General features: G+C 37.2%; 1 protein-coding gene across 3 annotated transcripts in view; it reads left to right on the top strand.

Moving 5' to 3' along the window:
- ctnna2 (catenin (cadherin-associated protein), alpha 2) overlaps window positions 1-26641 on the top strand; it is a 371145-nt gene that overhangs the window by 194415 nt on the left and 150089 nt on the right. The window contains exon 8 of one of the 3 annotated variants that reach the window (XM_042759848.1): window positions 4255-4335. The exons of the other annotated variants lie outside the window; for them this stretch is intronic. Coding sequence (XP_042615782.1) covers window positions 4255-4320 — 66 coding nt within the window. The 3' untranslated portion in view covers window positions 4321-4335. Of the gene's footprint in view, window positions 1-4254; window positions 4336-26641 lie in introns of those variants that run through there. 3 annotated transcript variants of the gene reach the window in all.

Here is a 26641-nt window from a genome sequence, read left to right as displayed (position 1 = left end):
ACATGGTAAGCAAGTTTGTGAATATTTAGAATAAAAATGTAAAAACAAAATAAAAGCAATACATCTTTCATACAGTGTTATTGTGTGTGTGTGTGTGTGTGTGTGTGTGTTTGTGTGTGTGTGTTTGTGTGTGTGTGTGTGTGATTGTGTTTGTGTGTGTGCGTGCGTGTTTGTGTGTTTTTGTTTTGTTTTGTAGTGTTAAGGATCCTTCAGGAAATCAACTTTGATGAGTAACTTTGAACATGGGTTGAAATTACAGTGCACAGTCAGCACACCAGTGTCACCGCACTGCTTGACAACACAAGACCTATTAAGTAATGGTGTGGGTTGTGCAATAGTCTTAGATGCACAAAGCTATTATTAAACTTATTAAACTTAAACTTAGAAATAAAACATGCTTATTTTATAAATAAAAAAAAAAAGAAAAAAAAGTTTGTGTTTGTTTGTTTAGTTATTTTTCTGTGTACCACCTGGGGGCACTCCACTTACCAAAGTTTGAGAAACACTGCTATGAAGACAACTGCTACTCCCTAACGCACCCTTTAAAGTTGTAGGGCAAAATTTTCACAAGAATAAGAAGTGTTGGTCTCTGCCAAAGGCTGTTATGTCTGCAACCATGACTTTCTGGTGCCATGAAGTATTTTATGATTAACGACTGGCTGCTCCTCCTTGTACACAAGTAAATTTTTAAATCCCCCCTCTCTCCTGTGTATAACCCAACTATGTTGAATGCTTCTTGTATTGTTAGCATAAGTGGTTGATAAGGCTTAACAGTACTGGTACTTAATTTTACACCTCCATCAGTCTGGAGATTCCAGCACTGGTTCTGTGGTGATTGTTCGTTGACTTGAGGAGCAGTTGAACACACGAGAACTGATTCACTCCCCTTTCTTTAATCCCTCAGGTGATACACGCTCCAGAACACCATTTATTTGACTGATTTGATCTAATCTGATTGGATTCGATTTGATTTTCTTCCTTAGCCCTTCCCACCAATTGGGCCTGATCTCTTATTACAGGGCAGTAATGGGATGGAGGGGAGGGAATCGGATCTCATTTTTGACTCGCTGAAGAACAAGCTTAGATGAAATGACATTACGGCATACTTTGCTAGGTTAATGCATGCTAATGTCTCTGATCAGACATCACTGTATGCCTGTCAGCAAGGCCTCGCCAGACTGTCGGATGCTTTTCTTATTTATTTATATATATATATATATCTCACAAAGGGTAAAGAAGGAATTAAATCAGTTCTGCCTGCAGTGCCACCTACTCCCATCCTGAATAACCATACTGTGATACATATAGTTCATTGCAATAAATAGTATGACTGGGCCTGCTAAATACCCTGGAGATCACACCTGCCATTACAGTTAAACTTATTTTTCTCACTCTCTTTCTCTCTGTCCATGACTGTTGTTTTTGAAGTGCTTTTGAGAAATACATGGGGGCTGCTTCAAGCTTCTGATAACACCCACACCAAATCTGTACAGTGCAGCAGAAACACTGGAGTGCATATGCAAGTCACTTAACTAATTGATGGAATTGGACTAATATGCTTTTACTTGAAGTTCCAGACTCCCGGGGACACGTTGCATACTATGTATACTAACCCTTTTTTTCTTATTCTTCTTCGCTACATCTAAATATAGCTGTAAATATGCTTGAACTCAGTGTTGAAATAATTTTTTTATGATCTCATTTGTTTATGCTTGGTTATCTACAATACATTTGTGGAAAACATGAGCATTTGGAAGTTTCATAATGAGGTTCATCCTTGCACTCACTCCTGTTTTCTTGAGAAAGTACAAGCTCAATCTTTTCTCTTTTTTGCCAAGAAGAATCTAGTTGTCAGAAACCACAACGGTAATGATAGCAGCCATTTGAACAGAAGAAGCATCGTTTATCGGCAGTTACGGCACTTCATCCATGGCTGTTTCACTCAATCTCTCCATGTTGTTCAAACTCTAACATTCATCTATAGTGTGACACTCAGGATTGCCCGGTGGTGTTGGTCTGATGACAGATTGAGACTGGAGTTTTCACTGACCTGTTTGCTGCACAGTAAAACTATACTCCCGCAGCTAGGTTAGGATTATTCAGGCAGGATGAACTTTACCAAGACATTTGCAGTACATTGCTAAAACGTTTCTTTCGTGACATCAAGCCAAATGTTTTGCAACGTTTATCACTGAACACATTTAAATGAATCTGCTTTTTAAAGATGTTTGTATACAAGTTCCGTTTTAAATAGCATATATACAGTACACATGCTGGTGTCTATCTGATATTTGAATCTTTATCTGAAGATTTGATTGGTAGTACATTTGTAATTGGACATTGTGCAGATGTTTTCACAAAATCAATGATTAAGGCCTGTTTCACATATTCTGCAGTGCATAAGTGACACTGTTCATTTAGATATGCATATATACATTAATTAAAACACTTTTTAACACACGTTACAACAAACAGCAGGTGTTTTTACAACAATGTTGATTAACATTTGTGAATCTTCTTATTTTAAGATGTCAGTTCACAAAAATTATTCTTAAAATAGCACATATACAACACCCAGTCATCTGCATGTATGTGTTTTTCATCTGGAAGATTGCTCATCTGAATTATATTCCCCAAACACCCAAAACTTGATTGTTTAGTGTTTGGTTTGTTTTGTTGTTTGTAGTGAATCTTTTTGAGTTCCCCAACACTAAAGCTGGCCATTCTTTTAGAAAATTAAAAGTGATATGCTTTGCATTCTATTCAGAGCATTAGAAACCTTGATAAACACAAACATTCATAGATGTCTCTTTTTCTCCCAGCACTTAGACATATAAAGAGAAAGGAACGTGTTTTGTCTGCAATGCAGCAGCAAAGCAAGATTCTTAAAATCATGGAAATATTCATGAACCACAACAGCTTCACAAACACTCTGTCAAACCCCCTTCGGCTCATTCTGCTGTGCAGGGTAATGAACAAAGCTGAATGGGTGACCAGTTCCCACACACAAACTCACCCTACATATCATAAATAAAGATGAAATTGTTGTAAAGCATAACGCAAGCTGAAAGAATTGAGAGGAAAGAGTTACCCCCCTCACTTCTCTCCTCAAGGCCGCCTTGAAAGGCCGTTTTTCTCATTGTCTGTCTCTGATCCGCCTCGTCTGGTTGCTCAAAGGCCAGCAACTTAGCCCTCTATTGATTTCTGCCACATATATAAAAAGTGGTTAGAAGGTTAGAGACCAACTTAGAATTAAACAATCTAAAACTGTAATACCCATCGTAAACTTTGGTATCACTTTCAGGCAGGCCTCCATGAAGCCCGAGGCAACAAGTGTCATGTCACTTCCCCAAAGACAAAACCGGCCTTCTCCAGTGCGTTTTAAAGGGGTCTCCCTGAATTAAACACTCTAATTAAATGTCTAAAGATTACTTACTCATGTCCCAGAACAATTAACCTAAACATATTGTGCTGCAGTTCAGCTGTAAGTACATTACAGAAACATAAGAATGAACTGTGCATGCAGAGCGGAGGGCCGGGAGTTTTATTAATCGAACATTAAGGCTCATGTAGGTTGATAATGATGATGTATGTGAGGCGTTGTGGCCCATGAAGTTTTGGTGATACATTAAAGCATGTGCCATTGTCGAATGAAAAGAAAGCTGCTACTACTTTATAGGGGTGCTTTTTGTGTAACTGAAAAGTGTTTGTTGTTTATTCAGTATAATCTCAAAAAAATTAAAATAAAATAAATAATATAAACATTTATGCAGATGCTTTTATCCAAAGCGACTTACAGTGCTTTTAGGTTATATTTTTTTAATCAGTATGTGTGTTCTCTGGGAATTGAACCCATGACCTTTTGCACTGCTAACTCAATTCTCTACCACTGAGCCACAGGAACACTCTAAACAGTTTAAGCTACTCCCCCCATCCCCATATGATTCATTCTTTTGATCAATAGCAGTGAAAGATTGATGGGGTCCTGAGAATGACTGAATGTATGGTTAAAAATAAAAACTTTTTTATTATTTTTAATATTATTATGTTTAATTGCTATGTTAATTGCTATGAAAATGCTAAATATGTCTGTCTGAATGTTAATTGCTGAAGCACAGAACTAATTTTGTTTTTGTAAAAAATTAAATGGGCAAACTTTAGAATGATCCACAAATTATGTTTCCTCAGTGCTACAAGTAATGTCTCTTTTTTTCTTTCTCACATGCTGCTCTGTCTGAATGATCAAAACAAAAGGTAAGTGTTACTGTCTTTGTATCACCCCTGAGCTTTATAATGACTGTCACTGAAGCGCTATTATAGCGTGATGTATAGGACTTGAGGTGAATGTCTTTGAAATCCTGTGCTTGCATGTGTTTGACAGTCTTTTAAAAACAGGAATATGGATGGTTACTTAGCAACAGCACTCAAAACATATATGTATATATATATATATATATATATATATATATATATATATATATATATATATATATATAATGTATGTGTATATGTATATATGTGTGTGTGTGTGTGTGTGTGTGTGTGTGTGTGTGTGTGTGTGTGTGTGTGTGTGTTTTGAGTGCTGTTGCTTTTTCTTTCCTTTTTTTTATGTCCCTTTTTAAACCCATCTGGTACGCTGGAAGGATTTGTCTTTAATATTAAAAAAAAAGTGAAAGTGATGTGACATACAGCCAAGTATGGTGACCCATACTCAGAATTCATGCTCTCCATCCAAAGTGCACACACACACAGCAGTGAACACACACGCAGCAGTGAACACACACCCGGAGCAGTGGGCAGCCATTGTATGCTGCGGCGCCCGGCGAGCAGTTGGGGGTTCGGTGCACCTCAGTCGTGGTGTTGCCGGCCCGAGACTCAAACCCACAACCTTAGGGTTAGGAGTCAAACTCTCTAACCATTATGCCATGACTTCCCCAAAAAATAGATGGAGTACTTCACAGATTTGCGTGTCAATATATAACATTATAACATTATATAACATATTATAACATTTAGTGCTGATTCCCACTCATTGAAATGAAACAAACAAGCCCACAATATAAAATAAAACATCTTCTCTTCTCAAGTTCAAGTTGCTTCATTGGCATGAAGTGTATGATAATATCGCCAAATCATTTTAAAGTCGGCATGAAACGTAAGAAGTGATTGCCTTTTTTTCTCTACTGTGACGTTTATCCGAGTGAAACGGCATCTGAAATTTAAGGGGAGGACTTGATTTCGTCCTTTGGGAATTGATTGGATCGTTTGAAGTTGGGGTGATGCTAACCAAATGGAGGCAGGTCTGAATGCCAGTTTGCAGTTAGTTGTGGGAGGAGTGCGTCCTCCATCAGTCATATTCATACAAAAAAAATTTAAAAAATAGTTTGCGATGTCCTAAGAGTAATGTTGTGGTAATATCTTAATATCCTTACAATTTTAAGGGTAGTGTACCCCCCCGTGGCTTGCATCAGCATTGGTCAATGCATTGATTTCTATAAAGTGAAGCATCAGCTTCAGTTGTTCCCCCTGTTGTTTATCCCAGTGTTTACCCCTCATGTCACTAGCTCCACTCTTGTGCCATAGCTTGTGACCAGAAGAGAAGATGATTAATTTTGAGGGGGAGTTAAATGAATAATAAATAAGAGAGAGAGAGAAAAAGCAAACAGTATCTCTAATATTAATTATAATAATCACAATATATACAGCGAAGAATATGTCAAATGAACCAACTGAATACAATGGATTAAACATTTCATATGTTGTGGATGGTGTATCCATATTTTGCAGCTAGTTTGCCTGCCATGTCATCCACTCCAAGTATTTAGCGGCGTTTCTCTGGGTCATTTAGAGTAAAGAATGCAAAATTCAACGCTGCAAATTGTGGAAAAAATATGCCCCTTAGAGTGGTGTACTTGGGACAGACAAGAAAAAAGTGTCTCTCATCCTCTATTTGATTCAGGTCACAGTGTTTGAATAATCGCTGTTCTCTCGGTATCCAGGATTTTTTTTTATTTTTATGTCTTCCTTTTTCGTGTCCTTAAGTCGTGGTCTCTGAGTAAAAATTTTGAAAGTCTTTCTTTTATTTGTTTAATTGATAAGTAATTTGCAGATTTGGTGGTTCTATTTAGGGCCAAATAACATTGAAATTTGGCTTGGAGGTCAAATTCATTTTTATTTTATTATTTTATTATAATTATACTTTAGATTTTTGTATTTTTATTTTTTATTTTTTTTCATGATTGTCAGGGTTGTGGTTGGAGTCAGACTTAGGTTGAGTTTCATTCGTTAGTTTAAGTGTCAGTATATTTACAGGATGAGACACTATAGGGGTTTCATTGGCAAGCAGGGCTTTATATTGAATAGATTCAGTGTCAGATTGACTTTCAATGTGTAAGGAGTATAAGCCCAGTTCAGCTCTGCAGGCATTGTTAGAAATGCCTCAGTTTTCCCTTAAAATGTTTTATTGCAAATTCCAGTTGTGTTCTTTCTAGTAAACTTTTATTCCAATTTTCAAACTTTAAAATTGGCCCCCAAATTTCATTCCCATACAGTAGAATTGGATTAATGATGGTGTGATATAATTTAATCCATGTTTTAATTAGTAGTTTTAATTGGCCAAACTGTAATTTTATGGCATAAACAGCTAGACTGAAGCCCCCTGATGCTGAGATCTCAATGCTCTTGGTAAGTGTAGCTAATGCAATGCTCTAGGACTTCTCCTCAGTAAGTGAACTGGTATCTGTTTCCTTGAGACCTGGCCTTTTTCTGGAATACCATGACTCTGGTTGTGTCCAGGTTTACTGTCAGTGCCCATTCCTCACAGTACTGTTCCAACAGGGACAGGCTCTGCCGGAGACCTTCAGCTGTAGGAGACAGCAGAAGCAGGTCGCCCGCATACAGCAGGCATCCTAAAGACTTCAGAAATTGTTTTGGTTTATTGATTCATCAATTTTAGCTTCATAATATTGATCTTTTTTTGTTGCAAATTAGCTTTTTATACTTTTTCAAACAGTTCGAGTAGGCAATTATAATTGTTCAGCATTAGACTGTTTCCAGTTGAGTTTTGATTTTAAAGTGAACAGTTTTCATGTTTGGGGGGAGGAGTTTTGACCCTGTCACATGACTGTTTCAGGTAAAATACTGTTTGGCAGTGGTCAGAAATGGGAAGTTGAGGTTTAACTGTAAAGGCATTAATCAAATTTGGGGCAATGCCTGTAATTGAATAATCAACTACACTGGCCCCTAATTTGGAGCAGTAAATAAATCGTCCAAAAGAATCTCTCCTGTTTTTTGCCTTTTATGATATACAGCCCTAGACCTTTACAGACCTTTAACATCTGCTTCCCATTTATGTTGATTACATTGTCACAGCTGTTGATTGTCATTATCACATTGTGTCTCTCAGTTCCATTTGATCAAATACCTTTCAGCATTGCTCTGTTGAACAGAACTTTGCAGTTACTTCTATGTCGCTCGTATTCAGGCCTGTGCCGCCCAACGGCATATTGAAAGTGGCATTTCTCATGTTGCCAAATCATAGTCTCTTCCTGCAATTGGTTTTGTTTTCTTTCTTTTTTTCTTTTTCTCTCTCTTTCTGCTCTTTGTGTTTGATGTGGGCTGGATGCTCGCGATTGATCCAAAGCAGTTTTATAGAATAGGAAACTTTTTTGTCTCGTTTGATTTGGCCATGTGCAACAGTGGAAAGAGCAGATAAACACCTCTGTCTCTTCTGATTCTCCCAGATGCCGCGTGAGGCCCGCAGACCACGCACGGGCGCCAATGCACGCATTGTAGTTCTTTAAGCAGGAGTGTGTGCGCAGCTTTTGTGTGTTTTCTTGGTCTCTGCAGTTATTTGCTAGCTCATTAGGCTTTCCAGCTAGCTTTAGCAGAGCACCCTCAAAGACCAGCTTCAGCACTGGTGCTAATGATAAACATCAGTAGATGTGTGTTTGTGTGGGTTTGTCAATGTGAGGGTGTGCGAAGATGCTGTTCAATACTAGGGTCATTGCACTTCACAACCACATATCTTAATGACACATTAACATTCTGTAATAACATATTTCCTAGTAAAACATTGGCTGGATATGCTTACTTCTACAGTATATAGTAGGTTAAAAATAGTAATGTGAGATGAACAGTACATCTGAATTTATAAAACAGCATCCAAAAAGTACCTGGGTAACCACTGGGTACTACTTCTGGTTAGATTTTGAAATGTATGTCAAATTACTTTACTACTTTACTTTCACACGAGGCCATGGGAGAGGAGTTGTGAATGGCAGGAATGCAATGGAACATGACAAATATGTCTGGATTGCATTCATACTGCATACATTGATATTATATAGAACATACTTTTTTTAAACAGTCATGAAGTACATAGTTATTTGAGATATGAACTTATTCAGGAGCAGCAGTTGAAACATTCTATATGGACGGGGTTTGATTTTACACTATTGTTTGACTGGGTTAAAAGTGGGCTATGTTAATAGTTTTCAGCCCTGCCTACTGCCCTTGTGATGTCATCAGGAGGGAAAAGTTGTTTAAGAAAGGAATGTAATTGTCTATTGCATTTTGATGAAAGATTATTATTCATCACAAGTCAGATAAAATAAATTTGTGATATCAAAGACAACTGTAGGACAAATGCAGAAGTACGGACGAACTGCACTTTTGGCTCAGCGTGGAGGTCAGAGAGAAGATTGCATAGGCAGGACTCACGGTGCGGCGCATCAGCTTTCAGCTCCATTCTATCAGGCTGACATGCCGAGATCAATTTCTGAGAGGGACAGAACCTTGTTCAGCCTGCTGTGCCCACTGAAACCGGTTCTGACCCGGATTACTGAGTGAAGACTCTGGGTACGAACCAGCAAACTACAAGCAGCTGTACAGTAGCTGTTCTCTTCTAAGATCTCATGTCACGTATAACCACACGACCTCTTGACATGACTAAAGCCACACAGTGGAAGTTTATTGCCTTTATTGGGCTTTTCGTTTTATTGCCTTGCCATTTTGTTCTGTAGTTATGAAATCTATTGTGGAAAGATGTACCATGTATAGTAACTGCTAAAATAACATGCAGTGGCCGAATCTGAACATCAGTCATGCTAAATTGTTTAATTAATATTGATTGATTGATTGATTGATTGATTTGTTCATTCTTTGTTTGATTGATTGACTGGTTTGTTTACTTAATTTGTTTAACTTTTTATATTTTATTTGATCTTTGTGTGTGTATATGTGTTTATGTTTAGTTGTTTTATGCAAGTCAGATCGCTTGCATTTACATTTATGCATTTAGCAGACAAAAAGCGACTTACAGTGCATTCAGGCTATACATTTTTTATTTATTTTTTTATCAGTAAAAGGTAAGTTAAAGGTAAATAGCCATTCTTAGCTGACTGGATTTAGCAAGCTGATCAGGATATATATATATATATATATATATATATATATATATATATATATATATATATATATATATATATATATATAATTTTGTTTTTTTCTTTAGTAACTATGGTAGTTTTGGCAGAAACTCTCGTTACCATGGTGAAGTTTTGTAAGGGTTAGTTTATTTTTAGTGACGGTCTGCCGATGAAATGCCCCCCTACCCAATATGTCCACCAAGAGACACTGGCCACAGTTAGGGGAAAACATGCTTAAAAGTATTATTCTGTTCTTATGACCATAACTCTTGTACTAATTTATCTCAGTCAATTATTTACTGTGTCACATCCCCATTTCCTCCATCATTTAATGCTCCTGTCAAGCCTGAGAACACATTGCTGCGATGCAGAAATCCATCTGATACACTCTGGTGCATAGCTACACAGAAAATAACTTAATAGCAGTTGTTTTCATGAAATCCTTTCCCTTTGACTGTTCTTCTGCTGCTTCTGTGTATCCAAGTTATTAACTCATATAGTTAATGTTTAATAACACACACACACACACACGGTCATTTTTGTGTTCTTCCTGTTATGCCTCTGGGGGTGTGTGGGTGAAGTGAGCCCCCAGTGATGCACATTACAGATGAATTATGCCATACGCAATTAATTATTAACCACACAAACATGTTTTATATCTTTATCTTTTATTTTTCTCTTTTTAATAGAGATAAGATTCAGCTTGAATTTTGCCACTGAATATGGAGAGAGCCTTATCCTCATGTGCAACACCTCTCTCTCTCTCTCTCCTCCCTCTCTCTCTCTCTCCTCCCTCTCTCTTCTCTCTCTCTCTCGCTCTCTCTCTCTCTCTCTTTGCTCGTGTTCTATTCTAGAGCAACATACTAACTGATATGCAATCTCACAAATGACCGACATGGAACACTAAATAGGCAGCAAAATGTACAGTACATCATAAAAACTCTGTATACGTGAAGTGCAACGGAAATTTCCCTCAACTTGTTTATTTTGTCTCTATGCTTATGAATCTCCTCAGACTGCATGTGCATTTCACTGACTCTTTTATTTGACATGTTTGCCATTCTATTGTTCTCAGAATAGAATATAGAGAATACTGATCAACTGAAGTAGTAAGAAGTAGCAGCAAAGAAGTCTGCTAAACTTTACACGTCCTACCTAGATATAGTATTAATAGAATCTGTTTGCTGGTTGTTAATCTTATACAAGAGGTGGACAAAAATGAATGAATGAATGAATGAATGAATGAATGGATGGATGGAGGGATAGAAACAGCTTCACAACTGACTTGTTTGAGTTTGCACAACAGAGAACATGTTTATTATAATTTATTAACAAACAAAGTCAATCTATTATTCAATTATTCAATCAATCAATCAATCAATTATTCAATCAATCAATCAATCAATCAATCAATCAATCAATAATGCTGATCCCAAACTTTTGAATGTTACTGTACTTATATTCAACTTTCACAGGCTTGTTCCACTCATGGTGGTGCTGCATTTGATTTTTACAAAATTCTGGTATCTTAGAGGGCAACATAGACTTTGTGGTAAAATGTTGATTTTGTAGGCAGCTCACACAAAGCTTTTTCATTAAATCATTCCTTCGCTTATGTAGTCACAGTCATTCTTTGAGGGGCGAGACCTTAAGTTTGTGAATGTGTCTGTGTGTGTGTGTGTGTTACATGCGTGAGGTCTCTAATTCCAATGTAGTTACCAAGGGTAAAATCTCAGGGCTTGACTATGCATGAGATGCCATAATTCATTAAAGGTCAGTGCACAATATATGCTGAATCCTTTCCAGGTCCTGTTCTTAACAAAACCCATCTGTTCATTCTTAAAATTCACTTTTATGAACAGCATACTTATAATCTTAACCCACCCAAAACCTCAGCAGATAGTTAAACTGTGAGCCTTTAATTAGCCTTAACCTTAGTGTTTTAAATGTTCCTAATGAGTCTGTGTTACCGGCTTAACTGATAAAGAAAGATCAATGGGATGAAGGGTGTGAGTTAGTGAAATTAACCCCACACTCTCCAGGTGACCCGAGATGTCTGTCATCGTAATGAGAGCAGCACAGAATAAAATGCTTTGTTTTTCTCAGTTTGCCCATATTAAGATGTGTCAGGTTGCTTTTAGTTCATAGGCAGTTCATTTTGAAGCCCTTAATTGAAAGACTAATTATATATTTGCATTGATAAGTATCTTTTGAATATGAACACAATGATTAAGACAGAGACGGTGATCGCCTGTGTTATTTTCTCAGGTAAAGCAAAAGGGGTTGGAATGCAAAAAAAGGAAGAATAACTGAGCAATAAAGCACCGCTGTAGGTGTCAAACTCTGTTTTTCTATTCATGTATGCCATTATTTATTTACAACTGAGTTATGGTGTGCATTTTCTGCTCATTCACCCACCTTCCACCTCCTCTTTTTGACACATTCTCTTCCCTTTACTTTCACATAATTTATTTGAACCAATCAGAGACATGGAGACAAGTGTGCATCAAAGGTTGTCTGTCTATCTGTCTGTCTGTCTGTCCGTCCGTCCCTCCGTCTGTCCATCCATCTAGTTTTTCCACAATTAATTACTTCATTCATTTATTTATTTATTTAGACCTAAATTTTTGCAATGAATATTACAGAAAAAAAAACAAACAAACAAAAAAAAACTTTCCTCTAAATTGATATGAGGTCACCTGCATGTATAGTAATTATGCAAAATTTAGAAAAGTGCATTGTCATACTGCAGGATACTGCTGACACTGCTTGGAGTGTCATGTCAACTGTCCGGTGCAGGTGATGCTTCTGCAAGCGAATAGCACAACCACTTACCTCTGCAGGACTCTAGATCCCTAATCGAACACACTATAGTCATTGTGACAGCTCCAAATCCTTCTAGAAGCTACAAAACCAGGCTGTACTCCATTCTTATTATATTATGGAAATCAAAGCCACAAAGATATAAACATGCCCGCACAGTGATGATCGATTCCCTAGTGTGATCTGCCAAGATTTCCTTCCTAGTCGCAGCGGAATTTGTAGTACACTTTTCCAAATGTGGTTACCAATAGAGGACCATAGTTGCTGATTAGTACTATGGCAAATAAATGAAAGGTTATTCAAGGCAAATTTTATTAATTAAAAGGAAGCTCATATATTGCAATAGATATAGTTGGAGGGTTGTTGGCTTGTGAATGGGATGCAAATCAAGAGTCAGATGTGAATAAAAATATACTTTGGCAAGTAAATTATAGAGTGCAGAAGACAGGTTACCAAAATAAAAACTCAATTCATTTTCACCATACAGAAATTGATTTCTAACGATAACCTGTTGAGAGTTCTGAGGTTTTTAATGGTATATGATTTTGTTGACGCCATCTGTTCTCATTATTGTATTGTTGTCTTTACCAGTGGAATTTATGGTGGAAAAACTACATTTCCCATAATGCTGTACAAAAAAAGTCAAGCTCTGCTGCCAGGGAACACCCAATCCTATGAAGCACTGCAAAGTAATTGAGTCTCACTTTGTTTCGAAATACTTAAATATATCTGTACTAAAAACTCTATTAGGAGCTGCAACATTTAATGGTAACTTTTTTTTTTTTTTTTTTGATCGGTAGTTTCACAACCCATCTCCTTGCTACGGGTAACAATGATTTGCCCAGTTTGTCACTAATTTGCACATACAAAGATGAATAATTCACCTGATGCTTAAAAAAGGTGTTTTTAAAATGAAATGTTGTACAAAATAAAGTTTTATCAGTTGTCAGAAACATTTGCAGTCAGCAAACATTCTCAAATAATGCAGTTATGGCAATAAGTGAATTTTTGCCCCTGCATGTCCGAATAACCTGAGAGGGAGGAAACCAAGCGCAAGACAAGTATTTTGGAGTGATTTTAGCTTGCACCGCATGACTAGGATCTGGTGAGTGAGAAGAGGACCTTTGCGCTGGCTTCTCTCCAGCCTGACTGATAGCTTTGTCTATAGAGAGAGAGAGAGAGAGAGATGGCTTTACAATCACCCCGCCAGCCTCGGACTGCCCTGGCATCTCTAATCAGGTTCCCTTGCTCACCGCATCCTGTTGCCCAGGCAACAACCAAGCCTGCTCATGTCCCACTAAGGAGCGAGGCAGAACATTGAGAAATGAGAAACAGCAATGGTGAGAGAACACTACTGCTCACACAATCAAAAATCAGACAGACGGCACCAGAATTCTTAATAACGGAATAATTTACGGTGGAAATAATAGTCTCGCTAGGGAGAGATCGATCAGATCGCTCACTAATGGCAGGTATTTTTGCATGCAATTTAGTTACCTGCAAACTTCGTCTTAAGAAGGAGTGATCAGCTGATGTGTGCTTCTGTAGTTTTGAGCATGCATGAAAGGGTTATTAGGCTATTCTGCAGCCCTCCTCTTGAATTCTCACACACACATTCGCTGCTTCTAATCTGATGACTGCTTCTCACAGGGGGAATCACCAGCTGTCTGCGGCCCTCCACCTTCTCATCACCTCCTCACTCCCTCACAGCGAATCCCCTCCCCATCCGTTGAGTGCAGAAAGGTGTCTCGGAGGAGAGAGGGAAAGAGAAAGAGTATTGATTGGTTCTTCAGTTAGGCTAGACTAAATGGAGAAGTGTGGATGGCGTGCCACTAGAGGCTAGACGCACAGGCTCAGTTTTCTGAACCTTGTTCTTCTGGTGTGTAAAAGGTCGGGAGAGGTTAGTGAGTGTTAGCGCTGCACTCGCCGTCTCACCAACTCTTACATTACACTACTTATTCCCCTTTCTTTATCGGTTTCCTTCTTTCTCCATCCTGCCACTTGACAGCACTGTGTGAGTTTTATTTCAATCTGCCACGGTGGGGGACAGTCTTCCCCTCAGCCCTAGTGTAGCCAGATATCAAACTGTCAGAAGACAGTCTGGTCAGCTTAGTTTCGCCACTAGGGTTCAGTTCAGTTCAGTTCAGTTAGCCCGTAATGGAAGCTACACCAACCAAACAACATGCATTAACAGCCATTCAGAATTAACTGTGTATTCTGACTCCATTAAATTTAAACATATACACTACCAGTCGAAAGTATGAAATATTTTTGGTTTGTTTGCTTTGTTTTTACCAGACATATCTTATGCTCACCAAGGCTGCATTTATTTGATTTAAAAATACAGTAAAAACAGTAATATTGTGAAATATTATTAGAATTATGATAACTCTTTTCTATTTTAATATATTTTAAAATGTAATTTATTTGTGATGGCAATGCTGAATTTTCAGCAGCCATTACTTCAGTCATCAGTGTCACGTGATCCTTCAGAAATCAGTCTAATATGCTGATCTGATGCAAAATTAAAAAAGTTATTGGTGCTATATTAATAATGTTGTTTGTTTGTTTATCTATCTATGCATATATTAGTTTGTTTGTTTTTAAGTGCAATAGTTTATATATTTGACAACTAATTTACTTATTTATTCACTTGTTTATTTACTTATTTTATTATTTACTAACTTTATTATCATGAGAATCTTTTATCATTTTGCAAGTGAAGATGTGATGTTCCTTACGAACATTTCATCCAAAAGGTGAGCCTGTGAATATCACACAGGCAATTTGCAAACTTTATATGAGAGTTATGCTGGTTAAGGAGTCTGGAACCACAGACCGTTATTCACTACAGAAAGTGAAAGCAACTGACTGAGCTTTTGGCATCTGATGCATTAATAGTGCATTAATTCTCTCAGATGAATCTAACTCAACATATGCTGATAATGGTAGGCCATATCAATTTTAATTTATTGGTTTAATATTTGAATAAATTACTTGAATGATTTCTGAAAGATCATGTGGCACTGAAGCCTGGAGTAAGACTGCTGCAGTGCTTCCCACAGGATTGAAATATACTTGTGGTGGTAGCTGGGTGGAAATCCTCCTATTTCCTACGCCACAAAAAAAAAAAAAAAAAAAAAAAAATGGTCTACTACATGCGACAAACAACAAATAATGTGTGACTTAACAATAGTTGTATTTATTGAAATTAATTTTGATACAGATTATGATGTGTCTCTAGGTATTATCTGCTGGTTACAAGAAAATCTGTAGGAAATACAGTTTTAGAAAAAAAAAGTGTAATTACATCCAGCAGAGGCACCCATATAGATCTTTTTTTTTTTTTTTTTTTGATGTGGCTAACTGCTGTAATAAATGCAATGTGGAACAAACATGATCACACACGTGCACACACAGACACAGACACAGACACACACACATACCTGGTGGCTGTCTGTCTGTGAAATATCCACCATGTCTCTGCAGCGCATGTGGGATTGCCAGTGGGAGTAAACAGTTCTTGCGCACAACGTATATGAAGGGTATGTGGTATTGTATGTGGGGGTTATTAGTTTTTGTTGTTTTAAAAGATTAAGTTCATCATTTTTAATGTAAATGGACGGACAGCTGATCATAGCTGTACAGTTTATTATTATTATTATTATTATTATTATTATTTCTCATCTCCATAAATACGTCTAGTAGTAAAGTTAATGCAAGGGCTGGAAATCCATTTACTTTTAGCCGTTAATATACTCGGGCGGGCCGCCCAGGTAAAGTCTATGTGTGGGAAGCAGAATTTCAGCTTTGCTACCACAGCAATAAAATACATTATTATTCAAATATATATTCATATGTTTAAGCATCATGTTTTTGTTTTTGTTTTTGTATTAAAATATACTGTTTTTTTTTTTTTTTAATTCAATGTATATGTATTTTTCATCTAATATGTATATTTTTTTCTGCTTTATTGCAGTTAATGGGTATAGTTAATAAATGTAGATTTTTAGATGTAACATTGTGACCATGTGTTATATAGTAACTGCTACATTTCTCAGTGCTGGCGAGAATGAGCCAGTCATGTTGTCATTTGTGATTACTGGATAAGTGTTTTTTTGTTTGTTTATTTCTCATTAGTATCACATGTACTACATTTTGGAATTAGTTCAGTTATTATTCTTTAAAGTGTACACATGCCTCCAAAAAGACCCAAAGTGCTGTCTGAATGTGGTTCAATAGAGGATTCTGTTTCTGAACCACCAGGTGCCCCCTAAAGGAAGGCCAGATTATTTTGCAATGTTGAAAACAATTACTACACTACAACTTGCATCATTTCCCACCCAGTGGAATCCCTTTCTCACCTAATCACTTTGTTCTTAGTGGTTTTTGCTGCCATACATCTTACTTAGCCTCCAGGATAAGATGCTAACTCTACACTGACTTTCAAATAACTCATCACGGATAATCTCATCCACCCAGCATGCTTCAGTGAGCACAACCTATCTTCATCCTATGCTTAAGTATGATACCCTGAAACCGTAACCTTGCTATTGTTGAGGTGTTAATCTATGTGTGTTTGAAGGTGTGGGGCTATGAATTTGAAGGTGTGTTCCATACACACACACACACACACACACACATGCACACACTCGCCCAGTCAGAAATGGAAGCATCAGGCTTGCAGTTGGGCCTCTGGGTGAGGAGCCTGTAGACTAATTAAAAGATATGAGATCTAGCATATGGGCAGAGTTCTTCCTCTCCAACTGACACTTCTCACCTCCGTCCCTAAGCTGGGATTTTCATTAGCTCTTAATCACGGCCTATTCAGCTGTGCATCGCACTGTGATTCAAGTCGTGCTGTTCATGTAATATAACTCTGTGTGATATACTATATAGCAGAATTTGATTCCTGTCATTGAACTTATTGGTTTATTTGTTTTCCAGATATGGATGTCACTGTGTTGAACTGACAAGCAAATGCTACTGCTTATTATTATTATTATTATTAATAATAATAAAAAAAGCATTCATTTTTAATGAAAATAGAAATTAACCCTAATTCCAAGCAACACATGTAAAGCATTACATATGTTTATATATACAATTTGGATACTTTAACTGTTCGAAGAAATGGAATTGCTTTGTATAATAAAATAGCAGGCCAAGTGGCTTCTTTTATATTTTAAATGCTAAATCATTAAATAGAAAATATAATCAGTAGATAGATAAATAGTAGATAGTACGAATACTTTTATGGCCACTGTTATTTTCTCTTACTTCCTCTTATTCGAATGACGACAGAGCCCAAGGTCTGTGTCTAATCCTTGAGAGTTATACATGTAGACACACTCATGCGTGTCTGTTTTGTTTGTAGTCGCTCTGTGGATTATTGATACTGCTGGCTCGATGTAGAAGGGCTCCTCACTCTCTGTGTTCCAGACTGTTAATTACTGCCAGGGGCCACATGCCACTCAATAAATACATTTAAATGAATTAACATGGAGTGAACAAAAGTGAGGGGTCACTGAGTACCTGGGCAATACATTATTTTCTTGTTTAAATATGGAGAGCTGGGAGATGTTTGAAACATAGGTTAATTATAATTAGGATACATCTTACGAAATTATTTCTGAAAATAAAGATGAAATCTAACATAAATATACATGAACATTAATATACATGAATATACACAAAATACATTTATTTATTTGTTTGTTTGTTTGTTTATTAAACCAATCCTATATTTAAACCAACAATATAGGGGCAAAACCAAATGTGTATTTGCCCCTATAGTTACTAATTCCATTACAACCAACAACAACAACAAAAAAAAAAAACATTAAACATGTTAATTTGAGAGATCTAGGACAAACTCACAGACTTGATATTAATTTCTACCCTAACTGTTTAAAGAAATCCCACCATAACTGTTGCGGTTATATTGAGTTCTCAACAAAAATTGTTGTGTTAAAGATGTGTGGTAATGTGTCTGCTTGCTTGTCGGTTGGCTTTTACTGTATGAGCAATATGATCTGTGTATTCTGTTTAAATGCATATAAAGTTAACCACAGTTATTTGTACAGTTATTTAAAGAAATTTGCAACATTTTGCTGATAATATTAAGTCATGAGTTTTACATCAGTAGCTTTGTAACCTCTTCTAGGTCACTCTGAACTTGCTCTACTCTGTGAAATGGTATTTATTGTGGCTCAGATCCATCCAATCTATTGATTACTTTGACATTTTCAGAGCAGAATACGTTCTTGGTAGGTTTGTGCCATTTATGTTGTTTCTGTTTGCTTGTGGGTTGGAGTGTGTGTGAGCAAAATACTACTCCATAGCAGCTGAATTCATGAGGAAAGTCAACACTTTGCCATCATCAGAGGTGCGAACCATGGCATTTCCATGAATGCAAACAGACAGAAATGCATCTTAATAGCAAAGCATTCCCAGAGATCCCATGGACGTACATTTCAAGCTGTCAGAGAGGATGCCGGCATGTCCCCTTACAAATTCAAATGTGTGCACAGCAACTTGCCAGGGAGGCTGTCCCTTATTCTTACCCACTAAAGTAAACCAACCCCCACACCCCCCACCCCCCGCCTCTCTCCTCTGATCTTTCCATCACTCGCCCTCTCCGTCTCCTTCCTGCCCTGAGACAGCCATTAACAAAAAGGCAGTGTTTAAATGGCTTTGCTAGCGCGCCTGACATGGCTGTCAGTGTCCCAGAGATTACCCCCGTCCCCTGTCCATCCCACTGAGAAATGATGGAAGGGCCATGACAAGGTAAAGGGAGGGAAAAATGGACAGAGAGCTGGGAAAAATGATTGACTGATTCATTACAGGCAGCAGGAAATGGTGAATGACTGTTGCCAAGGTGCCCATTATGAGGTCCTAAATGCATCTGTGCCTGTTATGAGGTCATCAAACTACATTTTGAAGTCAGCATGAAATCAAAATTTAACCTTTTTAAGTCCTTAATACATTTCCATGGTCCTATTGTGTACTATTCATGTGTGTGTGTGTGTTAGGGGATCTTTTTTTTTCCTCATTTGTTTATTATTCATGCAACAATATGTATTGCTGTAATAGTAAACATTGGTATATGATAAGCAATTTAAGAACCTTCTGGATGTTTTTAGCATGCAAGTTGAACTATTATACTGAATAAAATAGCATTGCCTTCTTCGAGGCCCCTGTTTGCATATTTTCAGGGGTGTAGCCATAATCTCAGAAGTGAACGGGGGATGTAATACCCCATCTCTTGACTTTTGTCTAATTGACGTTTTATTTTTCAATAACCAATAATTTGTATTCTATAATATTTTCCCTATATTTTTCTAATGACATTTTTATGACTGGTTTATATACTGGAAACACCTTTTTTCTTTTCAAATTTTATCAGAATTGGGCACAACACCGGCAAAACAGTGTTGGCAGGTATTGCTACGAAAACAAATAAACTAAAATTATTTGATATCTTTTGTTTTTGAAATAGGATAAGGATATCAATAACCCTAAACTGCAACTTCCCACTTTATTAAATTTCCTAAAGTGTCAAATTAAGTGGAAAAGACAAAATCCAAAGATACTTAGAATATCTGGATCTGAAAACACGGTGGAGGCTCTTTCTCAAACCCAGTTCACTCCGCCAGCGTCTCGGGTTTTCCATAATTTTCAAACCACGGACACTAAACATTCTAGCAAATTGTCTGAACTAAATTATATACACAGACACTCATGGAAGGAGTTTTCAATGGCAAATCAGTCATTCAGAGAACAAGTGTTATTTTTGAATATGAAAAAAAAGAAGAAGAAAAATGACATGAATGTGACAATTGCCTAATGATTCTTTATCTCCAAATCAGGTGCTTGTACGATTAGTGTGTCAGAAATAAGAGACTAAGAAAAAGAGGAAAGCAAGTGGCAAGCCACTGACCATGAATGAATCTGAAGCTTGCTGGCATAGCAGCTGCTTCCAGTCCTCCTCAGTGCCTTTACAAATTGCATTTCTCTCATTACTACTAGCCTTGAATGAATGAATAAAACACACAAACAAACATAGTTTCATAATTTACTTACCCCTTACATCATTTCAAACTATATTACTTTCTTTAGACAGTTGAACATAAAAGCTGCATTGAAGCATTCTTTACTGGTACTGCATGTTGGTGAGTAATTAATTACAGAATTATTTTTTTAGCATCCCTTTAAACATGAATTGTTATGCAATAATTAGATGTACATTTTTCTTGGTGTGTACCATGGTTCTTTGCACAAGAGGACAGCATTTGCGGATCTCTGTATTTTGCTCTTTGTTGTCATTGCCATTACATGATTTGTGTCCTAGATTCTAAGCCACTTTGCTAGCACCACCTGCAAACCTCACTGCATAAAAAGAGGGAAGAACACAAATGATAGCTGTATTTAAGGCTATAATTATACTTTATGTGCATATTATATATTATGTGGTTTTGTGTTGGTTTTGCTAATCCGTTTTACTTAAGACCCTTTAAGAAATGTGCTGTACAGCTACTCGACGAGCCAAAATCTGGCATGGCAACCACAATATCAGCTAGACGGCAAGCTCCATTGCACACCCTCTGTGTTTATATCCTTTCTTTGTTCACCACAAGTAAGGACAGTCTACAGATGGCACAGTATGTACCCCATACACCACACTGAATCATCTTAAATTCATTATGATGGGACAGAGACTTGAATAGAGGGGAGAAGGAGCTCCTCCAAAGCTTGTAATATTTAAAACATATATCAGAAGCCCTTGCAAATATTAGGATGCTTGCATTGATGTAAAATCTTTAATTGAGCTGGAACCACTCCAAACTGCCTGCATGTGCTGCATTAAACATTAGCCATTGAAATAAGTGGCTACAACCTCACCGGTTCAAAGCTCAGCACTCTCTGGCAATGTACACAAATGTAACCATACTAAGTGTTATCTAATGAAATCAATTTAGCACAGAGACCTGTCCTCTGAATAGAATTGTTAGTTGCTTTATCTGTCTGGTCACCACAACACGGCATTTTTAGTGTCTGAGTGAGGAGAACTATAGTAACTGAAATTACTAAACCTTTCTTCTTGTTATTTAATTAATTATTTATTTATTTAAATAAAGGACAGTCAATATAGTTATTTATATTTTAATGAATATATTACTGATTTAACCCTCAAATCGTTTCTGGATTAGTTGTAGTCTGCTTTCTTTTATCAGCAAATCCTAAAAACCAGCCCCCAAACCAAATCCATCGGAAATGACAGTCAAATAGCAGATGATTTCGATCAGTCCAAAATTGTGTCCTGTTGCGCTCCAGTGTCATTGCTAGATTCAGGACCATTTACCATTAATGAAGGCCTACGCATAGCCATTAGGAGAGACAGAATAAAACTAGCTGTAATTTAGAATAAAATGCCAGCATCTACCCCTCCCAATCCATCATGGTCCACTGCTCAAGAGCAGAGATAAACCTCTGCCTAAGGTCATGTTCATTCTAAGCCAATCAATGAGACCCCATTACTGTAAAATGACTTAAATTCATTTTCAATAGAGACATATTGGTAATGTTAAATGTTTAACTGACTGTAACAACAGTTTGGGGATAATAAAAGAGGGCAATTGCAGTACGTTACACACCTTTTCTCTTTCTGTTCTCAAAGTTAACTGATTAAAAAATATATATTTTTGATTTTTCATCTAAAAACAGAAAAAAAGTATATGTTTTTCACTGTTTTCACTGTAGTTTTTCATTAGTGTATTTTTCAGACAGTAATTGTAGTAAGGAAGGTATTTTGCTGGGAAACTGAGGTTACCATGGTAACTTGCTTACTTTGGGAAGGGAAGTGGCAAATATATTACCCTTCATAATTCTGAGCCCACATATTTTACATGTTTCAATATTTCTATTTATGTCTCTACTTTTTTTGGCAAAGTTATTTTCAGGATCTAAAATTTTCACATTCTAACAGCATTGCCCCACTGCATCATTTTTTATTCATTTATTCATTTATTATATTTAATGTTTAATATGTTAAAGGGTAACCCCCCCCAACACTGTGTACTATACACTCATGTTAACTCTGTTAACATTTACCTTTGTTCCTTCTGTGAAAATGATGGCTACTGGTTTCCAACCAGATAAACTCCAAGCCCTGTATCTTGTTCAGTATAATTAACTTTGACTGTTGTTCCTTGTCTGACTGCAATAATACTTCAGCTTCAATTTATTTGACATATCAATATCCAATGCTAATAGCCTTTAATTTTCGAATACCAAATGGCAGCTCTTTCTCTTCATCCATCATCTCTGATAACCAGTCACAATGATCAGTCAATCAGACGATCTATATCTCTCTCCCTGGCTTTCATTGACACCATTTAACCTAATCTGGGAACATCAAGCTAGTGTTTGATTGTTCTTTTGTCTAAGCTTTAGAAAAGTGTTGTTTTGTTGCACAAAAGTGACATGGTGTATAAATATGTTTTTATTTTATATTTTTATGTAAAAATTATTAACTTTTTTTTTTCTTTTTTCTTTTTTTTTATGGAAACTAGAAAATACCCACAGTGTTTCTTTTGAAGATGTGCTTCTTCAAAGACAAGAAAACTCAAAGTGGGTGGCTTGTGTTTGCTTCTCGTTTCTCAGCTAAAGCCCCAGTGTAGCGTCCTGGTCAAAAAGACTCCACTGAGCTCTTCACAGTTCTCCTTCATTAGTGTTTTCACTAGATTTTGTGTTTTTTTCTTTTTCATTGCTCTGTTTCTTTGAAGACACAATCAGAGTCCTGCCCCTGCTGAGGTGACATAAAACACAAATGCTTGATCCATCTCAATCCCTCCTCTGCCTGCCTAGCTTTGCTTTTGTTGTAGTTTTTCTTTTCAGTGCTATTTTAACCTGCGTTTCAAAATTGATTCCTTTTTTTTTTCATTTTTCATTTTTATTTTATTTTATTTTATGTAGGAATCTCTTCTTTTTCTCTCTCACACACACTCACAGCACAGCATAGAAATCCTGTTCATCCAGTAAGTTCACAAACTGTTCTCATTGAAAAGAAAAGAAAAGAAAAGAAAAGAAAAGAAAAGAAAAGAAAAGAAAAGAAAAGAAAAGAAAAGAAAAGAAGAAAATAATGCAAATAGAGAGGGCTGGGAATGAGAAATGAACATGAGCAATGTTTCAATGTGAAACCCATTGAGTTCTGGAATGTGGGCCTGTGCATACTGTGCCGCCCCGAGGCAGTTGACCTCATCTGTCTTTAACTAATGGATAGAGGAGAACAAAGAAGATATAGACAGTGACCTTCCAACTGGACATGTTGTTTTCATCTCAGACATCCTCTGTACAGTGACTTTCCACGAGAAGTCCCTCTAAGCTGTGACTTCAATGGCATCACAGCCCTACTGACTAGTGTGTGGACTGTTCTGGTTTGTATTATTCAAGACATGGTCTTGACAGGGCTGTGTGGATGTTTTATTCCACAACCATCAAAGCAGACAGTGTGCTTCTCCAATGCTTTCTATGGGAAAATGAATGGGGAAAAAGACAAGAGCTGAAAATTTTGACAGGCCACAAAGCGTAATGTGTCACCAGCAGCCATCACTTTGGGTTAGTGTTACGATGTGTCTGAAAGAGCTTTCCGGATGTAGACTGATAGACCATCTGAAGGGGCCTCAGGCAAGTGAGTTAAGGCGAGAAGACCCTCAGTCTCGGAAGAAGACAGTTTTAAGGACAGATGGGATCAGCGGTTCTCATCTGGTATTCCTACAGGGCCTAGACATTCAAGTGGCGACCCAACACTATACAATGAAAGTCAGTGGGGTTCAGTGTTTGTTTCAGAACTCATTGATTTCCACTGTATTAACTGTTTTCACATTCTTTAGAATATATTGTTTTGTGTTCTACAAGTTTGGAATGACATGACGGTGAGTAAATAATATTTTTTTTTTTTTTTTTTTTTTTTTTTTTTTTTTTTTTGTGAACTACTTAAAGTAATGATTAACTGATGACAGAATTTTCATTTATTTTAACATTAAGCATAAAGTTTAGTCTTGGGGAAAGTGATAAAATCTTCAAAACAAGTTGTCAGGACAGAACAGAACGGAAAAAATCACACAAAATACGCTAATATTGTACATTTCATACCAGTGCCACACTTTCAGCATGAAAAAGCTAATGAGATCCCACTGGGATTTAAGGCAAAAAACTGCATGTTTGAGTTTAGTTAGACACACAGTCTGGCAACCACAAATTATGTGTGTTTTCTCATCCCTTTGAAAAGCCTATAAACCTAATTATTTTGTTTAAATCCTCATTGCAAGTTTGCACTTAGCAGTTTTTCCTTCTCTTCACGAATGAACAGACTTGTGTTTCACCTTTTGGTTGTGACCCACCAGTTGAAAGCCACTGAATAATATCTCACCAATCATACTCACATGTATGCCTGTTTCTTCCCACTCTATTTTCAGAACGTGTTACAGGTCCATGAATTCCAAGAAAAGAAATAGGGTGACTAAGACTAATTTTATTTTTTAATTTTTTTTTTTTTTTTTTTACACTCCAAAGTGCCCCCATCCCCTGACTGTGATCCATTTGCACCTCTGTGGGAAGTGTCTGCTCATAATTTGCCATGTACAAATGTATTTGAGTGTTTCTTGTCATTACAAAGAGGTGTTTTAGTGCTATTACGGGGTTTACATAACCTGGAAATAGGGTTCAGGTATTGAAGATGCATCCATCTCAAAACTCAGTCTATAACTACAACATTTTATATCCTCCATCTGCTGGAGAGATGCTGCTAAACAGGGCTGCAATCTCTTTCCGTTCTTCTCTTTCATTCAGCAGGTTTGGATTTGAGCCTGGACTAGCCATCCTCCATATTTCATAACATCAATGAAAGGAAGCTGGCTTCACACTCAATCAGCTTGCTGCCTCTAAGCCCTGGAGAGAACATGCTTAGAGAGAGAGAGAGATAAAGAGAAAAAATGTGAAGCAGGGAGAGTGGTAAAAAGAGATATAAAGACTGAGAGAAGAGAGGATAAGCAGATAAGAGGTTGGGAGAGTTTTGCTCTCCTTTGCATAGTCTTGTCCTGTTTTGCAGCTCTGGGTGCTGCTCTGTTTGTGCTCCACGACCCGTCCTGACCGGGTCATCGGTTGCTTCTGCTAGATAGCTGCTAGTACAAATGCGTGCAGAGAGAAAGTGGGGTGCATTTCACAAGCTGGCCATTTTTTCTTTGCCAATAGTCTGGTCGTGCGTGCTCGGCACTGCTTTCTTACCAAATGGGATCAAACAAAGAGCAGCACAGTTGCTCGTTCAGAATTCGTAAACAGAATGAATGCATTTCTTGTTTTCAAACTATTTCTGTCTATGATAGTTTGTGGATTTATCATAACAAGAGAACTTTGTGATATTAATGGATTTTAAAGGTCAAAGTCATGCTTTCAGATGCAATTTAATTTCCTTCCCAGATTAGAGAGAAAATAATCATATCAGTCAAATAATATACTCTCCTCAATGTTTTCCATTTACAGTGGATCATAGTCATTTAGATTATTGTTAGATTGTCCTACTTATGTCTTGTAGCTCTTGTGACAAAACAACAGCATTTGGGACATGATGCACATTCCATTCCATATTGCTGCAGTGTGTTTTAGAGACTTTATAATCTGCTTTTATTCTTAGTTCAATGGGAGTTTGTGTTATGGTAATGCCAGACATAACATTAGGGAAAATAAAAAATAAAAATCCCGTTAATCCTCAAAAGCCTGTCATTTCTTCATGGGTTGTGTCAAATCCTCCCCCAGTTCTGGCACAAAACACATTGCCACTTTGTGTCCCCCTCCCCCCTTTTTGCTAACACTCCCAAGGTTAGGATCTAGGGAAACATGGAAAGCAGGATGCATGTTGTACACAAACACATGCAGATGAAAAAAAAAAGTTGCTAAACTAAAACCAAAAACCTATTTTAGTATTACTGCAAGCTATATTAGTACCTCAGTGACACTGGGCGATAATGCTTATAGCTGCTGACAGGGCGTTGCTTCCCAGGGGTTGGGACTGTTGAAGAGCTGCGTGTACAATAACAGCCCACAACATGTAGTCAGACCACTGCTACCAACAACCCTGCTCTCTCTTGGAGCTCAAAAAGGGGGGGGAGACTGGAAGACATGTAGCCACAGCAGAGCAGTGAGAGGTCCTCGCCAGCTTACCATCCTTTGTTGCGTCCATTGTTACCACAGCTTTATCAGCCAGATCTGCCCTGCCGACCGCCCAGACTATAAAAGATCTCTCTGAATTTGGAACAGATAGTCATCTCTGGCTCATCTACATTATAGATGGCTTTCCTCCTAGTTTCATAGTAGTGTTAGACTTACAATCA

This window comes from Cyprinus carpio, chromosome A1, assembly GCF_018340385.1.
Source record: "Cyprinus carpio isolate SPL01 chromosome A1, ASM1834038v1, whole genome shotgun sequence".
NCBI classification, from domain to species: domain Eukaryota; kingdom Metazoa; phylum Chordata; class Actinopteri; order Cypriniformes; family Cyprinidae; genus Cyprinus; species Cyprinus carpio.
This window is presented reverse-complemented; position numbering and strand designations above follow the sequence as displayed.